General features: G+C 39.8%; 1 protein-coding gene across 8 annotated transcripts in view; it reads left to right on the top strand.

Moving 5' to 3' along the window:
• Positions 1–26,447, top strand: part of cdkl5 (cyclin dependent kinase like 5) — a 150,055-nt gene that overhangs the window by 97,361 nt on the left and 26,247 nt on the right. For 7 of the 8 annotated variants that reach the window (XM_060833442.1, XM_060833445.1, XM_060833443.1 and 4 more), the window contains 4 exons: positions 5,680–5,760; positions 6,018–6,166; positions 13,477–14,512; positions 25,114–25,215. In XM_060833442.1, the coding sequence (XP_060689425.1) occupies positions 5,680–5,760; positions 6,018–6,166; positions 13,477–14,512; positions 25,114–25,215 (1,368 nt within the window). The remainder of the gene's footprint in view (positions 1–5,679; positions 5,761–6,017; positions 6,167–13,476; positions 14,513–25,113; positions 25,216–26,447) is intronic. The other variant, XM_060833446.1, reaches the window with a different exon arrangement.

Here is a 26,447-nt window from a genome sequence, read left to right as displayed (position 1 = left end):
GACAGCATAAGATGCTAAAGGAAGTGAGTGGAAATTGGAGAGGCTGGGTAATGCCGGTAGATTGGAGAATTACAAACATTGTGCCCTTTTCAAAAAAGGAATTGTAATGATAAGCCTGGCAATTACAGGTAACCAGTTTCACTTGGGTGGAGAAAGCTCTGGGAACAATAAGTCAAGACAGAATTAATAGTCACATAGACATATGTAGTCTAATTAAGAACCAGCATTGCCTTTTTCAATGAAAATCATGTTTTACTAACTTGATGCAACTTCTGAAGAGTAGTAGAGGGTTGGATGAGGGTAATGCTTCTGATATGGTGTACATGGATTTCCAGAAGGTATTCAATAAAGTGCCACATGATAGACTTGAGTAAAGTTATAACTCATTGTATAAAAGGTAAGTTCACAGCGTGAATACTAAATTGGCTGAGCAATAAGATACAGGGCTTGAGGAACATTTGCAATTGAGTTCTCCAGGATTTGGTATCTGGACCTTTGCTTTTCCTGAGATATATTAATGATCTATACGTTGCTTTACAAGGGAAACTTTCCAAGTTGGAAGCATTGTAAACTAAGAGGAGAATCATGCAGAACTTGATAGACTAGATTGGGTTGGGATATCTGGTTGGCGTGGACGGGTTGGACTGAAGGGTCTGTTTCCATGCTGTACATTTCTATGATTCTAAGTGTGAGATACAAGAAACTTGGAAAAACAGTGTAAAGTAAAGGGTGCAACTCTTAAGCGAATGCCGATGAGGCACACTTTGGCAAGCATGTAAATGCATTGCAGAAACATTTTACAAGAACGATGTTAAGGATGACAAACTTCAGGGTATGAGGATAGTTGGGAGCAGTTGATATGGTTTTCCCTCTGAGTAAAGGCTAATTGTCAAATTTGAGGGGTCTGGACAGGGTAGATTGGGAGAAAATATAAAACAATTGAGAATGATCAGGCAATAGATTTAAAGTAATCTTCAAGAAAGCAAATGAGGTTAAAACTTTTCTTTTTCTCAGTCTGGAATGCAGGGCTAGCAAGTGAGGTGGAGGCTGATTCAAACAAAGCATCAAAGAGGGTATTAGATGATTTTTTAAAAATATAAACAATTTGTAGAGATGTAAGGAAAAAGCAGGAGAATGGCACTAATTCACAATCCTCATTCAGAAAGCATGTGCAGAAACAATGGAGCAAATAGCCACTTTAATTGAACTTTATTTGATACATTTGCTGCATCTTTCTTCAAGTTTTTGTTGTGATTCGTTCTGTTTTTGTCATCATCCTAAAATATTCTGCCACACAAACTTCAATCATTTATGGTGGCGAAGAGCAGCAGGTCTTTTTTTGTAAGTGTTTTCTCACGAAAGTCAATTTTGAAAATAAACTGTGTGCACAACTATGTGGCTGTTACAATGCATTGCTACTAAAGTCCTATCAGATTTCATAAGAAGTTAAATAACAGGAAGAACACATGACTTGAGTACAGTACAAAATTATAGGTTTATTAAATATTTTGATGTCTTCCAATGTGCGTCACAAATGTCCAGCACCATAATTTGATGATTCCAGCCAATGGTATCACTGGGGAAATCAGATCCCAAAGTCAAATCGGGCTTGATAGATCATTGGACATTATGGGGTAATTTAGCAGTGCCAATCCACCTAACTTACATATCTTTAAAATTTTGGGGAAACCAGAGCACCCAGAGGAAACCCACACAGACACGGAGAATGTGCATATTTCACACAGACAAACAGTGGAAGATGGAATCATACCCGAGTCATTGGCGCTGTGAGGAAGCAATGCTAACCACTGAACTATCATGCTGCAATTTCAACTTGCTGTTTTTACTAGTTTTTTTATCCTTTGTAAACTGCAGAGGAAAAAGTGAGGTCTGCAGATGCTGGAGATCAGAGCTGAAAATGTGTTGCTGGAAAAGCGCAGCAGGTCAGGCAGCATCCAAGGAACAGGAAATTTGACGTTTCGGGCATAAGCCCTTCATCAGGAATGAGGAAAGTGTGTCCAGCAGGCTAAGATAAAAGGTAGGGAGGAGGGACTTGGGGGAGGGGCGATGGAGATGTGATAGGTGGAAGGAGGTCAAGGTGAGGATGATAGGCCGGAGTGGGGTGGGGGCGGAGAGGTCAGGAAGAAGATTGCAGGTTAGGAGTGGGGTGCTGAGTTCGAGGGAATCAACTGAGACAAGGTGGGGGGAGGGAAAATGAGGAAACTGGAGAAATCTGAGTTCATCCCTTGTGGTTGGAGGGTTCCCAGGCGGAAGATGAGGTGCTCTTCCTCCAACCGTGGTGTTGTTATGTTCTGGCGATGGAGGAGTCCAAGGACCTGCATGTCCTTGGTGGAGTGGGAGGGGGAGTTTAAGTGAGCCACAGGGTGGTTGGGTTGGTTGGTCAGGGTGTCCCAGAGGTGTTCTGTGAAGCGTTCCGCAAGTAGGCGGCCAGTCTCCCCACTATAGAGGAGGCCACATCAGGTGCAGCGGATGCAATAGATGATGTGTGTGGAGGTGCAGGTGAATTTGTGGCGGATGTGAAAGGATCCCTTGGGGCCTTGGAGAGAAATAAGGGAGGAGGTGTGGGCGCAAGTTTTGCATTTCTTGCGGTTGCAGGGGAAGGTGCCAAGAGTGGAGGTTGGGTTGGTGGGGGGTGTGGACCTGACGAGGGAGTCATGGAGTGAGTGGTCTTTTCGGAATGCTGATAGGGGAGGGGAGGAAATATATTCCTGGTGGTGGGGTCCGTTTGGAGGTGGCGGAAATGACGGCGGATGATACGCTGTATACGGAGGTTGATGGGGTGGTAGGTGAGAACCAGTGGGGTTCTGTCCTGGTGGCGGATGGAGGGGCGGGGCTCAAGGGCGTAGGAGCGGGAAGTGGAGGAGATGCGGTGGAGGGCATCGTCGATCACGTCTGGGGGGAGTCTGCAGTCCTTGAAGAAGGTGGCCATCTGGGCTGTACGGTATTGGAACTGGTCCTCCTGGGAGCAGATGCGGCGGAGATGAAGGAATTGGGAGTATGGGATGACGTTTTTACAGGGGGCAGGGTGGGAGGAGGTGTAGTCCAGGTAGTTGTGGGAGTCAGTCGGTTTATAGTAGACCCTAGTACTCCCCACCTTTTCGTCCGCTACATCGATGACTGTATCATCCGCCGTCATTTCCGCCACTTCCAACAGACCCCACCACTAGGAATATATTTCCCTTCCCTCCCCTATCAGCGTTCCGAAAAGACCACTCCCTCCATGACTCCCTCGTCAGGTCCACACCCCCCACCAACCCAACCTCCACTCCCGGCACCTTCCCCTGCAACCGCAAGAAATGCAAAACTTGCGCCCACACCACCTCCCTTACTTCTCTCCAAGGCCCCAAGGGATCCTTTCGCATCCGCCACAAATTCACCTGCACCTCCACACACATCATCTATTGCATCCGCTGCACCCGATGTGGCCTCCTCTATAGTGGGGAGACAGGCCGCCAACTTGCGGAACGCTTCAGAGAACACCTCTGGGACACCCGGACCAACCAACCCAACCACCCGGTGGCTCAACACTTTAACTCTCCCTCCCACTCCACCAAGGACATGCAGGTCCTTGGACTCCTCCATCGCCAGAACATAACAACACCACGGTTGGAGGAAGAGCACCTCATCTTCCGCCTGGGAACCCTCCAACCACAAGGGATGAACTCAGATTTCTCCAGTTTCCTCATTTCCCCTCCCCCCACCTTGTCTCAGTTGATTCCCTCGAACTCCGCACCCCCCTCCTAACCTGCAATCTTCTTCCTGACCTCTCCACCCCCACCCCACTCCGGCCTATCACCCTCACCTTGACCTCCTTCCACCTATCACATCTCCATCGCCCCTCCCCCAAATCCCTCCTCCCTACCTTTTATCTTAGCCTGCTGGACAGACTTTCCTCATTCCTGATGAAGGGCTTATGCCTGAAACGTCAAATTTCCTGTTCCTTGGATGCTGCCTGACCTGCTGCGCTTTTCCAGCAACACATTTTCAAACTGCAGAGGAAGTTTTGCTTGCACTTTGAGTTTGTGGGCTTTGTTCTGAAGATCTTAGTGTTCAGAGCTGTATCAATTTGAAGTCTGTTTACAAGGTTGGAAACACCACATACAAGAAAGATATTTCTGCTGAAATAACTGAATCCCCTGAACTGAACTAATCTTGCTTGTACTGAATGGATCTGTGAAAACACTATTCTTCTGCACTGAAGTCAAGACAAAGCTAACAACTAAGTTGTATTTACACTTCCTGTCATAAACAAACAGTATGAAAGCTTATCCATTAAAGCCACAAGGATTCTCCTAGATACTTTTGCCATGTCTTCTCGCAATTGATGCACTAACTTTCTGACCTGCTTTGTTTATAAAAAATATTCACTCATCTAAACAAGGAGAATGAGGTTGCTTAAAAAAAACATACAAAATATAAAAACAAAGAGGTTGTGTTAAATATTGATAAATTTGAGAACATGGAGAGGTGATTTATTAGAATAGTTTCAGAGATGAGGGACTTGAGTTTTGTAGAAACAGCAGCGAAGCTGTTATTTGCTTCCTGAGAGAAAAGAAGATTAAGGGGATATGTAATAAAAGTTTTCAAAATTATGAAGTGTTTTAAAAGAATAGGGAGTATAAACTTTGTTCTTTCAAAAGGATAATGAGAAAAAAAACTTACATTATTCAGTGTGTTGCTGTGATCTGGAATTCATTTCTGTAGAAGGCTATTTCAACAGTAGTTTTAAAAGTGGATATATATTTGAGTAGGAACAATTTGCAGGAGTGCAGAGAAAGATCTGGGTTGAACTGGAAAGTATTCTCGGCTCCAGTAGTCTAAAAGCACTGCACAAAGTTATTCTACTGCAGGTCCAACAGTCCGATTTATTCAGTGGCTGTGCAATCTGTAAAGTAAAGCAAGCCAAATTTGCACCAGCCCATGAACCTGGCTGATGACTCACCAGTGGTCACCTCTGAAAGGTGCAATGTTCCAACATAACACAGACCAACTATGATACATAATATTTTTATAATACATGACACATTTATGATCCACAATAAATGGCTCTTTCAAAGAGCTGACCCAGTCACAATAGTCTAATGGCATCTCCTGTATTGATTGCAAAAATACATTCCACACAAATGTATTTTTTCAGCAGCTCCCATCTATGCCAACACCAACATCACTGTCAACTTGGAAAAGTGCTACCCAATGAGGCTTGTTTACAGACAGTTCATTAGTAAAATATTTTGATAAATATGGTGAGCATATCTACCTTTTGATCAGAATAACTTGCCTGATGTGGTCCAGTGATCTCTGAATTAAACAGGTGTGCAAGGTGTTTCCATAAAACGATTGAGTGTGAACTAGAATTCAAAAACTGAAGTATCTTTCATTCTTTAGCAAAGGAAATAAGTCTTTGGAAAAATTAGAGTGGCTTGCCAATTGTGTTAGTTTGAGACTAAAGTTTACTCTCTCTGCACAAATTTTGCATGAATGTGTTAAAAACTAACCCAAAAAATACATTTTTTAATTGATTTATTAATTGCAACCCTATTCAGTGTTAGAAGATGTCTTGTGTAAGATACTTTCCCATTTTTTTAAAAAATTGAATGCATTAGGATATTTAAATGCATATCCTTGCTCAAATATGATCAGTGAACTCTTTGCTTCCAGTTCCCTGCTGTAAACCACCCTCAGACTCTGGACAGAAGATACCTGGGCGTTATTAGTGGAGTTATGTTGGACCTTATGAAGGTATGAAAGCTTTGAAACATTGGCAGAATAATTTTGAGGAATGTGACTATTTCAGTTTTGTTTCTTGTTTTTTGTTGCTTTACTAATGATTCTGGAATTACATCACCTGTTTTGAAAGTCTCTTGTAAGTGGCTTCCATTTTTCAATTAAAATCAAACAAATGGCACCTGAGGTATGGAGCATAGACAGAAACAAACTACTTCTAAGGTGCATTTGTGTGGATTAACTTGTATTATCCTTTTTTTTTCTGTTTGAAGAACTTGCTGAAGCTAAATCCATCTGAAAGATACCTCACAGAACAATGCTTAAATCACACTGTGTTCCAGACCCAGAGGCTGTTGGACAAATCTAGTGGCACTTCTCCAACACGGTTAACTAAAAGAAAACCTCATCATGCAGAAAACAGGTAAAACTAATATATGGCAATAGAAACTCCTCTTTTTATAGACAGACGATGGATATTCCTGCAAGGCAGTTGCCCAACCTGCGCTTTGTTTCCCCAGTGTAGAGGATACCATGTTGTGAGCAATTGCCACCCTTTACTCTGAGACTATACCTCTGGTCTGAGATTATCCTATGACAGGAAACATCCTCTCAGAATTTACCCTGTCAAGCCCTTAAGGATTGTATACATTTCTGTAAGATCACATCTCATCCTTCTGAACTTCAGTGAGTAGACTGTCTTTGTTCATAAGGCTGTCCCTCTATACTCAGGATCATCCTAGTGAATATTCTCTTAACTGCCTCCAATGAAATGATATCTTTTAAATAAGGTTGTTCAAAACTACTCACGGTCCTTCAAATATGATCTCACCAGCACCTTGTACAGTTGCATGAAGATTTCCTTATTCTTCTACACTAACCCTCTTGAAATAAGGGCCAACATCTGTTAACTTTCCTGATTACTTGCTGCATCTGTGTGCTAGCTTTCTTTGTTTTGGGTCCAAGTGTCCCAAATCCCTTTTTGTGTTGCAGCTTTCTGCAGTTTCTCTCCATTTAAATAATATTCTGTTCTTTTCTCTCCCTTCTGAAACTTTGTACTTACCCCACTTTATACCAAATGTTTGCCCACAACTGTCAATATTTCTCTGTAAACTGTTGATATCCCTTTTACAACCTGCCTTTATAACCTGTCATCTGCAAATTTGGCTACAGTACATTCATTTCCATCCTCCAAGTCATTATATATTGTAAACAGTTGAGGTCCCAGCACTGATCCTTTTGGAACCTTTCTTGTCACAGGTTGCCAGCCTGAAAAAACCGTCATATCCCACTTGCTGTTCCCTGCCCATTTGCTAATTCTCTATTCATGCCAATATACTTTCTCCAACACAGTGGGCTCTTATGTTATGGTTTATCCTCTTGTGATGTACCTTGCTGAACACCTTTTGGAATGCCAAATACCATGTATCTACTGGTTCTCCTCTATCCAGTCTAGTTGAGATTTCATCAAAAGTCTCTAAAATTCATCAGATATGATTACTCTTTCATAAAACCATGCTAATTTAGATTAGGATTTTCCACATTTTCTGCTATTATTTTCTTAATTGAGTCCAATACTTTTACAACAATATAGGTTAGGCTAGTTGGCCTATAGTTACCAGCTGTTTGCTTTCCTCTCTTTTTGAATAGGGATGTTACCTTGACAGTTTTCCAGTCCTCCGGTACTTCTCTTGAATCCAAAGATATTTATCTAATTATAACCTGTGCGTCAATTATCTTTGGAGCTACTTTTAGAATCCTAGGATGTAAGCCATCAAAGCTAGAGGTCTTATTTGCCTTTATAGTTTGTCTAATACTACTTTAGTGATGGGTTACTTAATTCCTCCTCTGTATTCTTTAGTTTGAAATATCTTAAAATCATAGAATCCCTAAATTTTTGATCCCCTTGTAACCATGTATCTATAATGGATATGAGATCACAGTCATGTATCTTGATTTGTCCCATCTGTTCATCAGCCTTATTCCGAATGCTTCGTGCATGGAGATACAAAGCCTTTTTAAGCTGCTTCTATTATTGAAATTCACTACACTTTCGTAGTTCTTTGACTCAATATGATGTGCTGTCCCTTGTATTTTCTGGTTACAATCAGCCCCATCAATAACCTGCAATCCTACTCCCTCCTTTATCTTTTGAGTTTCTGACTTTCCATGCAACTGAATCTCCTTGCCTCTCCAGGCACGCGCGCACTATTTAGTTTAAAAACCATATCTACAGTCCTAGTTGTGCAATTCATCAGGACTCTGGTCCCAGCACTACTTAAATAAAGTCCTTCCCCTCAGAACAGCCCCTTCTTTCCCCAGCACTGGTGCCAGAATCTCATGAATTCGAACACATTTCTCTCAATCTTTGAGCCATGTATTTTCCAGTTTAATCTTGTTGGCCCTGTGCCAATTAGCTCATAGCTGTGGTCATAACCCAGACATTACTATCTTTTTGGTTCTGCTTTCTAATCCGACCCCTAGCTGCTGATATTCTCTCTGTGGAATATGTTGCCTTGTTCTGCCTTTGTCATTGTTACCTGTGTGGATCACAGCAATTGGATCTTTCCCCTCCATTCCCAAGTTCCTCTGCAGCCCAGATGAGATATCCTGAATCCAGACATCAGGGAGGCAACACAGCCATTGGGACTCTCAATCCTCGCCACAAAGAATATGTCTGTTCCCCTGACTATACTGTGTTATCTCTCCATCCTGGAAAAAGTTAGGTCTGCAGATGCTGGAGATCAGAGCTGAAAATGTGTTGCTAGAAAAGCGTAGCAGGTCAGGCAGCATCCAAGGAGCAGGGAATTCGACGTTTCGGGCATAAGCTTTAATCAGGATGCTGCCTGACCTGCGCTTTTCCAGCAACACATTTTCAGCTCTATCTCTCCTTCCTGACCATTCATGGATGCCAAAGTTCATCAGTCTGATAACACCTAGTAGCTGATTAGCCTGATGTGTGATTGATGCAGTGAGAAACCTTCAGATCTCTGGAACGGCAGTTTGTGTATCTCGCTTTCTGCCGTAAAAATATCCAAGACCTGAACAAAGCCAGTTATTTTGTCCCACCAGCTACTGTAAGCTGTTGCTCTTAATCAACATTTCCTATGAAGAAATGGAAGGAAGTTGGCAAAAAGAGATTGAAGAACAGAAGCTCCTAGCAAATTAGATCCCTCTAGTCTGTTGCTGTTGAACTCTGTTTTTCAGTTTTCTTTTCCCTCTCCTCCAGAATTTTTTTTGTTTGTCTATGTGTCTCTGGATTTTAAAACCGGGTTAGAGTTTTAACAGTAAAGCCATATGTGGACAGTTCATAGCTGTTTACATATGATCAGATTATAACAAACAGTAATTTTTGTTAAATACAGTAAATTGCTCAAGGATTTTTGTTATCTTCATTCCAACAGACATATTGCATGCTTTGATAAACACAGAAGAATTGGTCAATTGGCCCTTTGAGCCTGCTGTACCATTCAAAGTAATGTTCATATCTAATCCTCTTATCTCAATGCCATATTCCAGCTTTCTCTCCTTAACTCTTGAAAATTTTAAAAATCTCAGTTGTTTTCTTGAATAGTCAGTGACTTGGCCTCCATTGCCTTCTGTGGTAGAGAATTCCACAGGTACTCCACCTTTTGAATGAAGATATGCTTCCTCACCTCAGTTCAAAATAGTCTAAAGCAACTATGTCCCCCTCCCCTCCCCCCCTCCCCCCGCCCCTCTACCCCAGTTGTAGGCTCCCAACCAGAGGAAACATCCTCACTGCATTTAGTCTGTCAAGCCAGACTAAAATTTTATGCTCAACAAAAATTTTTCTCATCCTCCTAAAATCTAGTGAATACTGAACCAGTCAAACCAGCCTCTCACCATCAGACAATCCTGCCATCCCCAGTATCAGCCTAATGAATCTTCACTCTCACTCTCTGTGGTAAGTATATCCTTCCTTGGGTAAGGAGATCAAAACCGCATACAATACTCTATGTGTGAACTCAATAAAGCATGTATAAATGCAGTAAAACATCCCTCTAAACTCAAATCATCTTGAATTCAAAAGCCAATACAGTTCTGATATAACGCAATAGTCCCATTCTTATACGATCTCCTGTTATAAGAAAATGGTGCAATAACTGCGCAATTTAAACTAATGGAGCCGGAACCGCATAATAGCCAGTACAGGTAAGGAAAGTTCATGTTCTACAAATAACAGTCTAAATTCTTCAGTCACTTTAAAACACATTTGCCTTAAAAAATATGCGTTATAGCAGAACTGACTCTATATCATTAACATCTTGTGACCTCCAGCCTAGTGGGACTTGAGAATCAGTTTACCTCCCAAAGTTGTCTGTAATACTAATTTTTCTAAGTGCATAACTAAAAGTTCCGCAGAATTTTCTCAATATTTGATGTCACACTGACCTATAACACCATATTTTCTCTCTTTCTCCTTTCTTGAATAGCAATGTGATATTTAATCATTTATAAGTTGCTAGGACCAGTTTTAGAACCTTTGGGAACTTTAGAAAACTCTATCCAGGGTGTCTGCCATCTATCACTGCAGCTACCTTTTTGAGAACCCCAGATGTAGGCAATCAGGTCCTGGGGAATTGTAATTTAGCTCCTTAAATTTCTCCACTGCTTTATCTCTGCTGATATTAATCATCTGAAGTTCTTCATAATTCTTAGTCACTTGGTTCCCCTATATTTCCAGTGTGTAATTTGTATTTTCTACTTGTAAAGGCAGACCTAAACATTTGTCCAATAATTTCCTCATTGCTTATAGAATTTCTCCTGTTCCTGCCTCCAAGAAAACAATATTATTGTAACTGCTTTGACAGACTTGTAAACCTCTTTTACAGTATCATTTATTTTCACACTTTACTAACGTTTTAATTTTTACCTTTGTATCAAATTATTTTTTCCTTTTGTATGTTTGCTGTTTTAAAATAACTGTCATCGATTCCTCCTCAAAAAACCAACCCGTACTCTTTTTCTACTTAACTGCTGAACCCTAAAAGTCTTTCCTTTATTCCTCCTCCTTCCTCAGTTATGTGATTATGATAGACAATGTTATCTGAAGATGTGGTAGATCATGCAGATCACATGGTGTTCCAATCCACTTGGAAAAGTGACTGAATCCCATGACTCTTGAGTCTCCATAGAGGTTAATGACTGCATCAAAGCATACAAAGGCCTCAATGTATCTATCTGTTGGAATAAAGTTAACAGAAAACTGATGAGGTTCCTGTGCTTAATAAGACTTAATACTTAATACAATCAAATTTCACCACAAGTAAGCAGCTATGAACTATCACCGTATGGCTCGACTGGTTAAAACTCTAAAACTGTTTTAAAAATTCTGCATACATATGCAGACGTTGACACTGACAAGCCAAAAAAAGTAGTTTTAAGGGTGGAGGAATTTTAAAAAAAACTATCTGGGGTCACCACCAAGAGCATCAGCATGTGAGTTTCACACTAATTGCTCTTTTGCTTAGCAGAAATTTATGTTCTTTAGTCTGTCTTCATAGAAATCGTTAACTCCTTTTGAGGAAGGATGGGAAGTTGGTACATTGACCTCTTACCTGACCTTTAGACATGGATGATCTCAATTTTGTATCATTAAAATATTTGAAAGTCCAGACTTTTATTGCAGGGAGAGAAGCAAATCACCCTTCCAGCAGTTTGAAGATTTTCTCCCTGTATTGTTCACATTCCAAACTGTTTAGCTACCCAGGATCCAATCCAAGAGTACAGAAGTAAAAATTGCTTGAAAAAATCAGCAGCACTGGCAGCATCTTTGGAGACACATCAGAATTAATATTTCAGATACAGTGGTTCTAAAGAACGGTCAATCAGTATTGTCAGGTTGATGGCCTCTATCTGTGACTGGTTTGTGCTATTGTGACCAAACCTGAAACCAACCAAACTTATTGCATCCGTATCTCAAGCATACACTATTTGTGAAGGCAATCATTAGGAAACAATACCCCTACTCACCAAAGCAACACACAAACATTGAGTTTCAGTTGCATATCTTTAAATGTGCAGCAACTCCTTCCTTTGGTTTTAAAGCAGTTTTTTTATCCACCTCAGTCCACATTCAAAAATATAATATTTAAAATGATACAGTCTTTACAATAGGAGGTGGAACCAGATATGGGAGGACCAGCTAATTGGCAATGGGGGCATCTTATTGGTTGTTGACTTGATACTATGTCTCTCTTTTCAATAATAACGTGGAAAATTATAAAATGATTAGTTTGAATTATTAGTTTATCTGAATTTTAAAGTCATCTTTACTGTATTGAATATGCATCAGAAATTATTTTGCACTTTTTGTGATGTCACAAAATGGGGGTTAAATCTTAGCAGCACACAATTTGTAAGCAATCAGTAACCCGTCATTTGTTCCACCATATATCCTGCCAACTTTTTATATTCCTGCGTAATAAGTGGATATTACTTGAATGTTGAATTGAACAATTCCACAAGTAAAATTTATTTTCGAAATCCTATTTTGGAAGAAAATCTTTTGCAAGTATTGAGCTACTTGGTATTTAAATACTTCCCTACAGTCATCAATGCTGGTGCTGTTGCATATTAATTGCATTAATGCTTAATAATACAATTTTAACACAAGCATAGTGCAGTGAATGTTGGAAATCCAAATAGAGATTACTGGAAACACTCAGCACGTCAGGCAGCATCTGGGGAGAAATAAACTGAGTTTAATTTGCATCAGTGTTGAAGGAGTGCCATTGGCTGTTCATAAGGCTTTGTGTTGCCCAGAGACTTGTAGGTTTTGAGTCATACCGAGCTAACATCAGACTCCTGATCACCAGAGTACTTTCTGCAGAAGATCTGTGATGGATGTAAGCCAGCTGTGTCTTTAACCAATCAGATTATAGAATCTCTACTAAGGTGTACAGAGTCTAAAGCAGAAGGTATGAGTTAGAATATTTCATCCGATATAAATACATAAATCACAAACCAAATGAGGGGAAAAAGATTGGCTGAAAGAGGGAAGAATTACAGTGAATCCTTCGAAATTAATTTTCTAACCTTATGCAGACATTAAATGCAGAAGGAATGGAATCCCACACATGTAAAATTCTAGTTTCAGCCCCTAATAGATGTTTTGATATAAATTACGGTGGCACAATAGTTAGCACTGCTGCCTCACAGGTGCAATTCCCGCCTCAGGCGACTGACTGTGTGGAGTTTGCACATTCTCCCCGTGTCTGCATGGGTTTCCTCCCGGTGCTCCGGTTTCCTCCCACAGTCCAAAAATGTGCAGGTCAGGTGAATTGGCCGTGCTAAATTACCTGTAGTGTTAGGTGAAGGGGTAAATGTAGGGGTATGGGTGGGTTGCGCTTCGGCGGGCCGGCGTGGACTTGTTGGGCCGAAGGGCCTGTTTCCACAGTAAGTAATCTAATCTACACAGTTAATTCATTTATGCCAGCCTGAGTATTTTCTTGGTTGGTTTATTGAGTCTATACCCATGTATGGATTTCAATGCTAAATCATTTGTTGAGTTAGCAATGTAGCACGTCTTGTAGAAGAGGAGCAGGAGCATCTGGATTCCTCTATTTAATTGCCAAAGTTGTCTTGAAATTGGGAGCTGTAAGCTTAGCTCTGCAATTTATGCAAAATGGGATAGATGACTAAGTATTGAGATTTAGCACTACTACGGAAACAAATTCTTCAAAATAAAACTTTTTTATCATTGTTTTGCAGAAATCATGGCAACAAAAGTACATCTCAGTCAACTCGTTCAGAAAGCCGAGATCAGCAGAACCTCACTGTCAGTTTTAAGCGAGCAGATGACAGCACTCAGCATGATGGCTCTTCTAATGAAAGTTCAGCTGCACTGAACCCAAACCTTATTCCCTTGCCAGATTATCAACAGACAAAACAGAATCTCTCCAGCGGCAAGGATTTAACCAATACTAACTTACCGCTTCTTCCCAGCCCACGTCTAAACTCCAAGGAAGCACATTCTAAGTCTAAAGCTGATTTCCAGGCTGATCAAAAGGTTGCAGAAGGTCCAGGTGCAAAATACTTAAAACCCAATACAAAATCTCAGCAGAATCGACATTCATTTGTAGAAATGCCACAAAATAAAACTGGAACTCTACCAACTGAAAAACCTAGCCGTCACAGTTTCATAGAACCAGTACAAGGCTCTGTCTCTCAGCAGTCGAAAACTCCAGCAGTTTTAACACCATCCAAAACATACAGGACATTGAGTGATTCAAGGTCAGTTGGAAACCTTAGTGACATTAAAGTACATGGGGAGGATCAGACATCCAGATATTTCCCTTCAAGCTGTTTGGAACTCAATGCTTCAAACAATACAACTGGACAAACGGAAAACAGGCCAATGCAAAATCCACCTGCTACAACCACCCCCATGAGTAAAAGCCTGGAATCCCGCAAACCAGCCACAAGACACTCAACAAATGAAGAAGAGCTAAAAGTTCCTGCCAGTAATGAAGGGGGTCATTCACATTCAGTATCTGCTCCACACGAGTCTTTTCCTTATGACTTAAATTATCCCAGTCCTTATGCCTCCAAACCCCGTTCGCAGAGACACTCTATGTATATCCCAAGGAAACAAGTATCTGAAATTAGCTGTGGAGGTATGGGACAGGGAATGCCTGCTAGGACAAATAGTTTGCAGATGTTGTCTCCTCAAATGCAACATGCTCGGACCTCTCTCACAAGAGGTTCTGTGGGCTCCTCTCGTGAGGACTGTACAGATACCCCTGGGGTCAGTGTTAATTTTTCTATGGCAATTTTTAAATTGGAATAGCACTTGATTTTATTTTGTTTAATCATAAGTTGAATGAGGGAAGCAATTGTTTTGATCATTCTTAAACACAAGTTAAAGAACTGAGAAAAATGAGCTTAACAAATGTTTCTGTTTGAATTCTGCATCCTGAAGAGATTATTCTTAGTGCTTAATAACAAACAGTTTGGCAATACTGCTAAATACTATCATTATGTTTATGGCGCTAACTGAATTGATATCATTGCTGCTATTCTTGGACTTGATCAAGTTTGTAAACCTGAAAAAATCATTCACGTCCATCTCTGGTTTATAAAATGGTTGGCCAAGTTTGTGAAATAATCTTAGCTGATTGAAATAATTAACAGCTAAATTGCTAAATGGTATAGCTGTGGAGAAATGCATGGACACCACTCTGTTCTGCAGATTGAAGGATGTTACTTGATAATGTCTCCCTTATGACAGAATACTAGTGCAAGTGTGTTGGCAAATGGTGGGGTGAACATTTGGAGCACTGTTGTTTGGTGCCATGAGGTAGGAAAATGCAATATTGATTTCACACATCGCTGAATCCTTAGGCTGGGTAAGGTGAGATGTGTTGAGTGGGGAAACTCCAGAAGAAGTTACAATGGTTCACTTATGAGGAGAATACCTTTTTGCATTTGTGCAAGTGAAGAATGAGCACATTGTGGGATTTAATGTCTTTGCATCAAATCCATACTGACTGTAGAAATGGATTATTCATTTGAAAAGACAGATGAAATGAGTTTTGTTCATGAATTTAATTTGCAGTAAAAAGTTGTACATATTAGAAATTGTGAAAATGACACAGTAGACATTTTGTGCAACATATTTTTCTGTACATTCTGGGTACACCAACTGGCAGTTTAACTGAAGTGACCCATTGGGAAATTGATGGACAGTCTTAGGGAACGATAGACATTATATTTTTTAAATTATATTTTTCTGACATTGAAAATATACAGCTATGGCAGTATGGAGACTTCTTGTGATCTGTCTTAATTAAGCATCCAAGTAAGCTGATGTTGACCATCCTTTCACTATCTGTCAGTATTTTAAAAAGCATCTCAACCTTTTCCCTAAATCTCTCTATGTATTGGTCTTTTGAGAAAAGTACATATGTACAAGTGCTGAGTAATCCTCCAAAATGATAGGTAAGTTTCAAGCTTTATACAGTTCATAACAGAGTTAGAATTTTGTGGATGACACAAAAACAGGTGAGAAGGCATGCAGCGAGGATGATACAAAGTCTACGGAGGGATAAAGCTGGGTTAAATGAGTGGGCAAAAACTTGGCTGATGAATATAATTTAGAAAAATGTGAGGTTGTGCACTTTGGCAGGAAGAATAGAAGAGCAAAGGATTATTTAAATGGGGAGGGAGTTGGGGCTGTTTGTTCATGAATCACAAAAAGCTAACTTGTAAGTTCAGTTGTTAATAAGAGAAACAAATGGACTGTTGATCTCGATTTCAAAGGGAATGGAATGTTATAAATAAGGAGGTCTTGCTAAAACTGTACAAGGCTCTGGTCAGACCACAGCTGAAACACTGAATGGTTCTGGTCTCTTTATCTAAGAAAAGATACACTTGGAGCTTGTCAAGAGAAGATTTGCTAGGTTGTTTGTGGGTATGTAGAGGTTCTCTTACAAGGAGAGATTTAGCCATTTGGGCTTGTATTCATAGGAGTTTGGGAGAATAAGAGGATTTATTTTTGACATATGGGGTTCTTACAGGACTTGACAAAGACAATGCAGAAATATCATTTTCCCTATGTGGGAGAGGCTAGGAGCAGGCAACATAATCTGAAAATGAGAAGTTTTTTTTTCTCTGACAGTAGTGAATCTATGAAATTCTTTACTGCAGAAGGTTGTTGAGGTTGGGTCGTTGAGTATATTCAAGTCTAAAATAGATCCTTAATCAAGGGAAACAGGAGGAAAGTAGAGTTGAGGATATCAAATCAGCCTTGATCTCATTGAATGGCAGACTAGAATTGATGGGGCAAATACCTATTTCTGCTCCTGCATTTTATGATTTTGTGGAATATCTAATCTCTTTAATCCCACTATGGAAATGAAACAAAGGTAATTTGTTCACTAAGAATTTTTAATCATTGGTTGATTTTCTATGGAATTGGATATTATAATGCCTATTGTGGACAAAACCAGCACCAGTTTCTTTTGCTTGGTGATTTTTAGTCTTGAATCCTAAGTACGTAATCATTTGTTTGCATTTTAGTTTCAGAAGTTGTTTACTGGTCGGTGTCTTGTGCTTTCTCCACCTGTCTTGCTTATGTTTTATCGAGTACCCTACATCAGCATTTATTAGAAGCCTCTGATTCTTCTGACATCTTTGTCTTTGATCACGTTTTGTGATATGAAATAAGACGAATGTTACATTGCTGTTGTTTTCTCTTGAGCCAATATTTCTGCATATTACATATATTACAACACTTAGCATGGTAAAACAACTAACATGTTCCAATATTAGCATTGTTTCGTGTTGTACTTTAGGTAAAAGTAATCTTACCTTTTGCTTTATATTGTTTCTTCTGGATTTTACCCATTGTGCTGTGATCCCATACAAAATCTAAATCTTTGTTTATTTTTTCAGCCCATCACCTTTATCTATTCTCACTATTTGGCATTGCTGTGCCAAATAATTGAGATAAGGCATATTCCGCAACACCAATTATTTTCTAAGTTATTATGTTACAAAGTGAATTGCAATATTCTCTTCTGTCATAAGTTCCTTGATGTAGCACTCCTATAGTAATCAAAATTTAAAAATTTATTAAAATATAAATGAATCTATTCTAGTAGGGTTTCCCAAAATTGTCAAGTTAGCATAACGCGTTCATTCATTCTTTGTATTACCATGTTAGATAATAAAAAATTGGTCTGTATGTGATTTCCCATTTCCAAATCTAACTTGGTTCTCTTTTGTGCAGCCTTATTCATAGCATTTCCCAGAGAGTGGGAGAAAATGACCTCTTTAAGTTATTGTCTGCAACTCTCCATTCTTTGGTTTTTTTTCCCTTCCTTTTGGCATTTTATTTTCTTGTGTGCACAAGCCCGATTTAATAATTATATTGTCTCTTTTGCAATGACGTTTTTGCTACTCTTGATTACTTCTACTATTTTTTTCAGGCGCTGGTAACTTTTTAGTTTAGACTGGATTATTCTGTGCTTATTTTCTGCTGAATCTTCCTTTTTTGATGTTCAGGCTTGTTCAGATCCTCTTGAATTTCCAGCCTATTGTAACATAAGAATCATTTATGGCATGGATGGGGCCATTCGACCCATCAGGTCCATGTTATATCCCTGAAGAGCAATCCTGTTGTGCTTCAGAGAATCTTCTGCCACTGATCCAGGATTTTTTTATTTTTGTCAGTCAAAGTCAACCATTTGTACAGAAAGCTCCGTGTGTGAAGTTTTCTTTTTAACTGTGTGTATAAAGATTCAGAATTTGTATTCTCTGCAACCCCTCTTACTTGTCTTTTAGGCTTTGCAGTAAAACCAAATTTATTTTATAATTTGGTTAACATTGTTCCTCCTTTTTTGTTACTTTTGAGTTCTTGCATTTTAGTTATGTTTTGATTATGCCTCCTTGCAGTTATTTTTCCTAACTTCATACTACAGCTTCTGTGCCTGTCAGTGGTTGATCTTTGCTTTGTCTTGCACCATTGTGCAACCAGTAATTCTGTTTTTGCTTCACTTGTCTGTGTAACTCGTGTTTTGTTTGTTTTCAATATTTAAAACAAATACTCATTCTTGGAAAGTGGTTTAGTATTTCCCAAAATCTTGGGTTTCCATGTTGATTCACTATTCCTTGTTCTATTGTTTCTCTATGCATATTCCTAAGTTTTATCTTTAATGAATGTCTCCTTGTTATCAGCTTCTATAATTACACCTTTACACCAATTGAAGTTGCTTTCTTTAATCATTTATCATTTTTTTCAATAGCCAAACTACCTTTCCTTATAAAATATGCAGCCATTTGCCTATGACTTAAGATTTTTGTTGCCATCATGAAGTCCTGTGACCCATGTATTTCATGTGGATTTCAGCTATGACGGGGTTCCATTATCACATCACAAGGTTAGGTGTTTAACATCCAACTGGATTCTGTAGTTTCACGTGAAGATGGTAAGAATTGATCCTTGGAGGACTGTTTTGCAAAATGCAGATGTGTTCATAATTCTGAGGCTTTGGTGAAGGGACTATGGTTAAAAATGATACTTTATGAATATAAGAATATGCAGTCAGTTGAAGGTACTGAATGGTGGTCTTTTTCAAGACCAGTTAAGTTTCTCTTGCAACTTTTATTTGCAGTTTTTTTCCCGTTTAGGTCATTCTCCTTTCTTGAATTGAATTAGTTTTATCGTCACGTTTCCTGATATGAATTACTGTGAAAAGTTTGCAAGTCGCCATTTATGGCGTCATCTTAGGTATAAAGTCACCTAGGTACAGAACCTTAGGTACAAAGCAGAAAAATAAGAAAAAAAAATTATAAGTTGAAGAATAAAGAAACACAGTTAACACTTCAGTACTATGGTCCATAAGCACCTGGCCATACTGTCTCGCACTCTTCACAAAGGTTCGATCTCTGCCACTTCAGGCTCGACCTGCCGCCTTGCAGCCTGTTTCTACTTCTGCTACCATGGGATGCCTGTTCCTGTTCCCGCTGCCATTTCAACTTGCCTGCTCCTGTTTTCAATGCTGGCCATCTCGGGCTCCATGTCCCCACACTCTCCTGGTACAGTCCCACTCTGGGCCCCTGCCATGCTCCACACCTCAAAGAAACTGCTATGCCATCAACTTTCAGAGTTCTGCCCTGGCACACCACCTGCCTTGTGGCTGACTGCCAAAGCCCCCAGCTGCTGTCGTCAGCATCACAGCCTCCTTGACTGAGCTCCCTCCAGAAGATAAGTAGAGAAAAGAAAATCTTTATAAAAAAAGAAAAATGCAAGGAAAGAAGAAGAAAAAGTGGCTGGAGTGGCGTCCATTATATCATAATTTAGAATATAAGGACGAGGAGCAATAGGCATTTCTGCCCCTTTAGCTTGCTCTCCATTCAGTTTGATCACAGCTAATCTAATTTCAGCATCAACTCTGCTTTCCTACCTGCTCCCCATAACCCTTTAATCTATTACTAATTAAAAATAAATCTGTCTCCTTAAACTTTGGATTAATAGATTCCATACATTCTCGACCCAATGAGAGACTTAATTCCTCCTTATCACTATTTTCAATCTATCATCTCTTGGCCTGAAACTGTGATTGCCCACAGACCACTTCAGCTTCTTATATACCTCTATTAGATTACTTCTCATCCTTCTAAGCTGTAGCAAGTATGGGCCTAAACTGCTTAATATCTCCTTTCATCTTTGGAATTACCTCGTGAACCTTCTCTGAACTTCATCTATTGCAGCTAAATCTCCCCCATCAAGTAAGTGGACCAAACTCTGTGCAGCTTAAATAGAAGAAATTATTAAGCTTCTAAACTTAAATCTGGTATGGATTCAGTGATCTTTTAATAGATTGTGATATTTAAAGATGCATAGATATTATTAGTTAGCAGTTAAAATGGATTATATTATGCATAAATGTGATAAATGAGAAAAAGGCATTTTTTGTTTGCATCGATACCATTGTTTTTAATTTTTTCTATATCATGAGCTAGCTGAGCTTGCTGAAAAATATTCCATAAAGAGCAAAAGCCCTTTGGTACATTGCCTAAGTTCTCTACCTTAAACCAGGTACAGTGAGATCAGTTACAAAATGCAGCAAAACCACTCTGGGATGAGGCTTAAATTATTTGTCCCACATCCTTTCCACATTTCTATGTATATAGACCTGATGCGCATCTTATATTAGATTGCAGAAGACTTGTATTCATGGAAAATCAAGAGAATTTAATTCCAGTATTGGAGAAACCTTGATTATTTTTAAGAGAACATTCCCTAACTCATTGTATTTCCCACAGTATCAAGTCCTCCCTCTATCTTCCTCTGCCTTTGCCTTTTTAAAGCTTGATTATTTGAGATTTCTTGAAGCAAGATCATGTTTGACAAGTTTCCAGAAAACTGGCAATTGAATAAAGGATACATGGTAGATTCTTTTTCTTTCATTCAAGAGATGTGAGCATCATTGTCTAGGCTAATATTGATGGCCCATCCCTAATTGACCTCTAGAAGATGATGCTGAGCTGCCTCTTGAACAGTTCTAGTTCATGTACTGTAGATGTACATGTAGTGCATTTATGCAGAGTTCCAGAGATTTTGTCTTGATGAACAGTGAAGGATACTGATACTGTTCCAGGTCAAGATGGTGTGTCATTTGGATGGAATTTACAGGTAGCAGTGCATATATTGTTCTCCATGATAGAGGTTATGTGTTTAAAAGATGCTATTCAAGGATCCTTGCTGAGTTATTGCAGTGCATTTTGAGGAGGGTACATATTGCTGCCACTGCATCAGGGGATAGAGTGCTGTTCAAGTGCCTGCTTTGTCCTGAATACTGTTGAACTTCTTGGCTATTGAAAATGCACTCATCTAGGCAACTAAAAGTTAAAACATAAAAGATAGGAGGAGGCCATTCAGCCCTTTGAATCTACTCCGCCATTCATCACCACCATGGCCCATCGTCCAACTCGATAGTGTATTCCTGCTTTCTTGCCATAACATTTGATCCCATTTATCCCAAGTGCTAAATCCACTCGCCTTTTGAATATGTTCAATATTTTGGCATCAACTACTTCTTGTGGTAATGAATTCCATAGGCTCAGCACTCTTTGGGTGAAGAAATGTCTCCGCATCTCCGTCTTAAAAGGTCCACCCTGAATCCTCAGACTGTGACTCCTGGTTCTAGATGCTCCCAACATTGGGACCATCCTTCCTGCATCTACCATGTCTAGTCCTGTTAGAAGTTTATAACTTGTCTGAACTCCAATGAACCCAATCCTAACCTAGTCAATCTCTCCTCATACGTCAGTCCTGTCATCCCTGGAATCAGGCTAGTAAATCTTCACTGCACTCCGTCGAGAGCAAGAGGGTCTTTCTTCAGAAAGTGAGACCAAAATTGCACGCAATACTCCAGGCGTGGCCTCACCAAGGCCCTATATAACTGCAACAACACAGTCCTGCTTCTGTACTCGAAACCTCTCTCCATGAAGGCTAACATTTGCTTTCTTTACCGCCTACTGCACCAGTATACCTTCTTTCAGTGACTGCTGCACAAGGGCACCCAGATCACACTGCACCTCTCCCAATTTATTGCCATTAAAGTAGTAATCTGCCTTATGTTTGCTTCCAAAGTGAATAACCTTGCATTTATCCAAATTATAGCACATCTGCCACTGCATTGCCCACTCACCCAACCTGTCCAGATCATGCTGAAGGATCTCTGCATCCTCGTCACCCTCCCACCCAACTTGGTACCATATGCAAACTTTGAGATGTTACATTTTGTTCCCTCATCCATATCATTAATATATATTGTGAATTTATGGGGTTCTAGCAATCATCTCTGTGGCACCCCACTAATTACTGCCTGCCAATTGGAAAAGGATCCTATTCTTAATTAATTCCTAGTCTTTGTTTCCTCAATCAATACACATGCCCTAATCCTATGTGTTTTAATCTTGCAAAAAAAAACTCTTATGTGGTACTTTGTCAAACAAAAATCCAAACATACCACATCGACTGGCTCCCCATTGTCAACTCTTCCAGTCACATCTTCATAGAATTGCTACAAATTTCTCAAGCATGATTTTCCTTTCATAAATCCATGCTGCTTTTGTCTGATTCTGCCACTGCTTTCTAAATGCTCCACTGTAAAATCCTTGATAATGGATTTGAGAATTTTCCCCACTACCAATGTTAGGCCTTTGATTATACTGGTCTATAATTCCCTGATTTCTCTCTACCTCTCTTTTTAAATATTGAAGTAATATTAGCTATTATTCCATCACACTCCTGACTTGTGTCTTGAAGATGGTGGGGAGGCATTGGGAGATGGGAGGTGAGTTACTGCAAAAGTCCCACTCCGTGACCTGGTCAAACAATCAGTGGTTTATGGCTGGTCATCTATTCAAACATAAAATGTCTTATTCTCATTTAGATTAGCACTTTTATGCATACAGTGAATTCATTTGACATCTTAAATGCTGAACAATAATTTTTCGATACCAATATACCTATAAATATTACAATTCATTAAAATAACACTGCATCCATCTGGATTTAAATTTACAAGCTTTATGGTTTCTTACGTTTAAGCTGCACTTTGTTTTGGTCCCCTAGTGTGTGGGGTCATTCAACGGCATTCTAGGCAGTTCAGTTTTGAGCCCAAGATGGTGTTAGTGGGGGGGTGTTTGGGCGTGGGGGGATGGGGTGTTCACTAATTGCAATACCATGGAATTTCTAGGGGTGATGGTCAGTTTCCTCGGTTGTTGAAGATGGTCATTGCCCACCTCCTATATGGCACAGATGTTACTTGCCACTCACCCGCTCATGCCTGAATATTGTCCTAACCTTCCTGCTTTTGGATATGAACTGCTTAAGTATCTGAAGAGTGGCGGATTTTGCTGAACATTGTGCGATCATCAGTGAACATCCGTATGACTGACCTTACGTTGAGGGAGTTAAACCTGGATGCACCCTGGACACTTTCCCTGCTGGAATTCCTGCAACCGCAAACATCTTTCTATATGCGAAGTATGACTGTAACTGGTGGAGATTTTTTCCATGATTCCCTTTGATTCCAGTTTTGTAGCATTAAGTACCTTCAACCATTTCTTGATATCATGTTGAATGAATTGAACTGGTTGAAAAAGTTGAGATTTCTGCCGCTGAGGACCTCAGAAGATCAGATGGATCATTCACTCGACATTCTGCCTAAGATATTATGCAATTGCCTCCAGTTTGATGTTTAACTTTCCACCACCATAACAATTGAATGTAGCAGGACTGCACAGCTTAGATCTGATCCATTGAAATGCTTAGTTCTGTGTATTATATGCAGCTGCTTCTGTTTGACATGCAACTGTTGTACATTCAACAAGTTGACACCATATTTTTGGGTTTAGTTGGTGCAGCTCTTGGCTTGCTCTTCTGTAGCTTGTTTTATTGAACAAATGTTGATTCCTTTCCTTGATGGTGATGTTAGAATGAAAGATATGCTGGACCATCAAGTTGCAGATTGTCGTTGAATAGAATGGTGTTGTTTATTCACAGTGCCTCATGAATGTATGGCTTTGAATTGCTAGATGTGTTTTTAAATTATTTTATTTAGCGTTGTGGAGCATGCACAATGGAGGACATCATCAAAGTGAAAGTAACACTTTGTCTCGATAAAATCTCCGATGGTCATTCCAACCAGTACTCTTATGGACAGGTGCAACTGCAACAGGTAGATTGGTGAGGACAAGACCAAGTAGATTTTTCCTCCTTGTTATTTATCTCACCACATGCCCCAAAACTGGTTGAGTAGCAATGTCCTTTAAAACTTGTCCGGATTGGTCAGTAGTGGTGCTATCAAACTACTCTTGGTGATGACCATTGAAGTTCCTTACCATGAGTACATTCTGTCCTTGCTAACCTCAGTGCTTCTTCTAGTTGGTGTTAAATATCATGTATTAGTGAGTGACCAGCCTGAAGAGGCACGGCAGATTAGCAGGAAACTTCCTTGCTCATTTTTCAGACTTAATAGGGTCCAGAGGTAATGCTGAGGACACTCTGGTCAGCGCTCTCAAGACTGTATCCTACTGTTCTTCCACTTCTAGTGGATGGGTCATATTGCTGGATAGGATATATACAAGGGTGGTAATGATGTCTGGTACATTGCCTGTAAGGTATGTTTGGGTGAACATAACGATATTAGCCTCTTGCATGTGCAGCCTATGAGTCAGCTCTCCCAATTTTGGTACAAATCCCCAGATCTTGATTGGGAAGATTTGCAGCATTAACACCAGTGAGTTGGTTGTCATTTCTGGTGCCGAGGTTGTGCTGGCAGTTTCAAAAATTGTGGCGGTGGATAAAGCAGAGCAGGTCAGGCAGCATCCGAGGAGCAGGAATGGTGAAGGGCTTATGCCCGAAACGTTGACTCTCCTGCTTCTCAGTTGCTGCCTGACCTGTTTATTCCAGTGCCACATGTTTTGTCTCTCGCTCTGTCTGTCTCTCTTCCATCCCCTGACATCAGTGAACCAGGTTTTTTAAAAATGACTGTTGCTTTGCACTTTCATGGTTACTCATGCTTTTATTTCCATGTTTATTATTGAGTTTATATTTCGCCAGTTATTGTGGCGGGATTTGAACTCATATCCCCAAAGTGTTTGCCTGGACCTCTGGGTTACTCGTCTAGTCACTTTGCCACCACTCTGTTATACTTTTTCATTTTTAATGTTCTACATCCCGTTACCATGTCTTTTGAACCCTATTAATGTGACTCCGAATAGTTTTCAGCATTTTTAAAAATGCATTTATGTCAGGTCCAGCAGAAGGTATACTACATAAAGTTTGATCCCATTTTTACTGTACAGATCATTTCTGCATTGTATTTGCAGATGGAGCAATCCTTATCTGATGGAAAGCATAGCCGTCCACCAATCAAAGATTCTACTAGGGATAATGCAATGTCATTCCACAGCCATCAACATCAGATCGAGGTGAGAATTTTTAAAAAAAATTCTATATCAGATTTGCATCTCTGCTTTCAATCGAAGTGATTTGTTAAAAGACCAGCTATGATATGAAGTGAAACTTTTTCACGTAGCAAGTAGCTAGGGTGTAAAATGTTCTGTCTGGAAATGTGATGGAGGCAATTTCAGTTGAGGTATTCAAGACAGTAATAGATAATTGTTTGGAGAAAAATAATATGTCAGGTAGAATGATAAAGTCAAGAAGTTGGCAGTAAGTATTGACGGTAAGCACTGTTGCCTCACAGCACCAGGGACCCAGGTTCAATTTCCGCCTTGGGCGACTGTCTGTGTAGAGTTTGCACATTTCCCCCTCTGCATGGGTTTTCTCTGGCTGTTCCGGTTTCCTCCTCCAATCCAAATATGTGTGGGTTAGGTGAATTGGCTATGCTAAATTGCCCACGGTATTCAGGAATGTGTACGTTATGTGCATTAGTTTGGGGTAAAACGTAGGATAGTAAGGAAATGGGTCTGAGTGGGTTACTCTTCAGAGGGTTGGTGTGGACTTGTTGGGCCTAAGGGCCTGCTTCCACATCGGGAATTCAACTAAATTCAACTGATTCATTCTGTAATTCTATGAAGAGCTGATGCAGGCACAATGGGCCAAATGGGCCTCTGACTGTAACATTTCTGTGACTGTTGCCTAGAAGCTACAAGGTAATTAATTAATCCTGTCTCATTACACATTACCTGGTCAAAAATAACCTGCAATGGAATGTACTGCTTGAAGAAATTGTCCCAAACACATTCTACAGTTGTCTTTGCTAAATTGATTTGTCCAATCTATATGAATATTAAAATTATCCATGATTATTGCCATATCTTTGCTCCAGTTTTTCAATGTTTGTTTCTTCATACTCTGCCAGTGAGTTTAGTGTGAATGAGGGTTCCAAAACCTTTTACTTCTACTTTTATCCTCCGGTCAAACCATCACCAGTCATCTCTCTCTCTGATGATGGTCTGGTAAGATTATGGCAACTTTACCTTTAGTTGGAAAAGCCAGAGATCCCACCAGCAGCCACATAATACAGCTGCAGCACATTACCTACCGTAGCTTCTTTATTGTAGTGAATTAATTACTTTCAAAATTTTTAATTAATACCTTCTTGTGTTTATATTCTAGTTATTTTGATTAATATTATACTATCCACAATTAGAATTCCCTGTTTCCTTAAGAGACAAAGATGCAATGCTCACCACTT

The sequence above is a fragment of the Hemiscyllium ocellatum genome, chromosome 12 (genome assembly GCF_020745735.1).
Source record: "Hemiscyllium ocellatum isolate sHemOce1 chromosome 12, sHemOce1.pat.X.cur, whole genome shotgun sequence".
NCBI classification, from domain to species: Eukaryota; Metazoa; Chordata; class Chondrichthyes; order Orectolobiformes; family Hemiscylliidae; genus Hemiscyllium; species Hemiscyllium ocellatum.
Note: the sequence above shows the minus strand (reverse complement) of the source record. Positions and strands in the feature narration are given on the sequence as shown.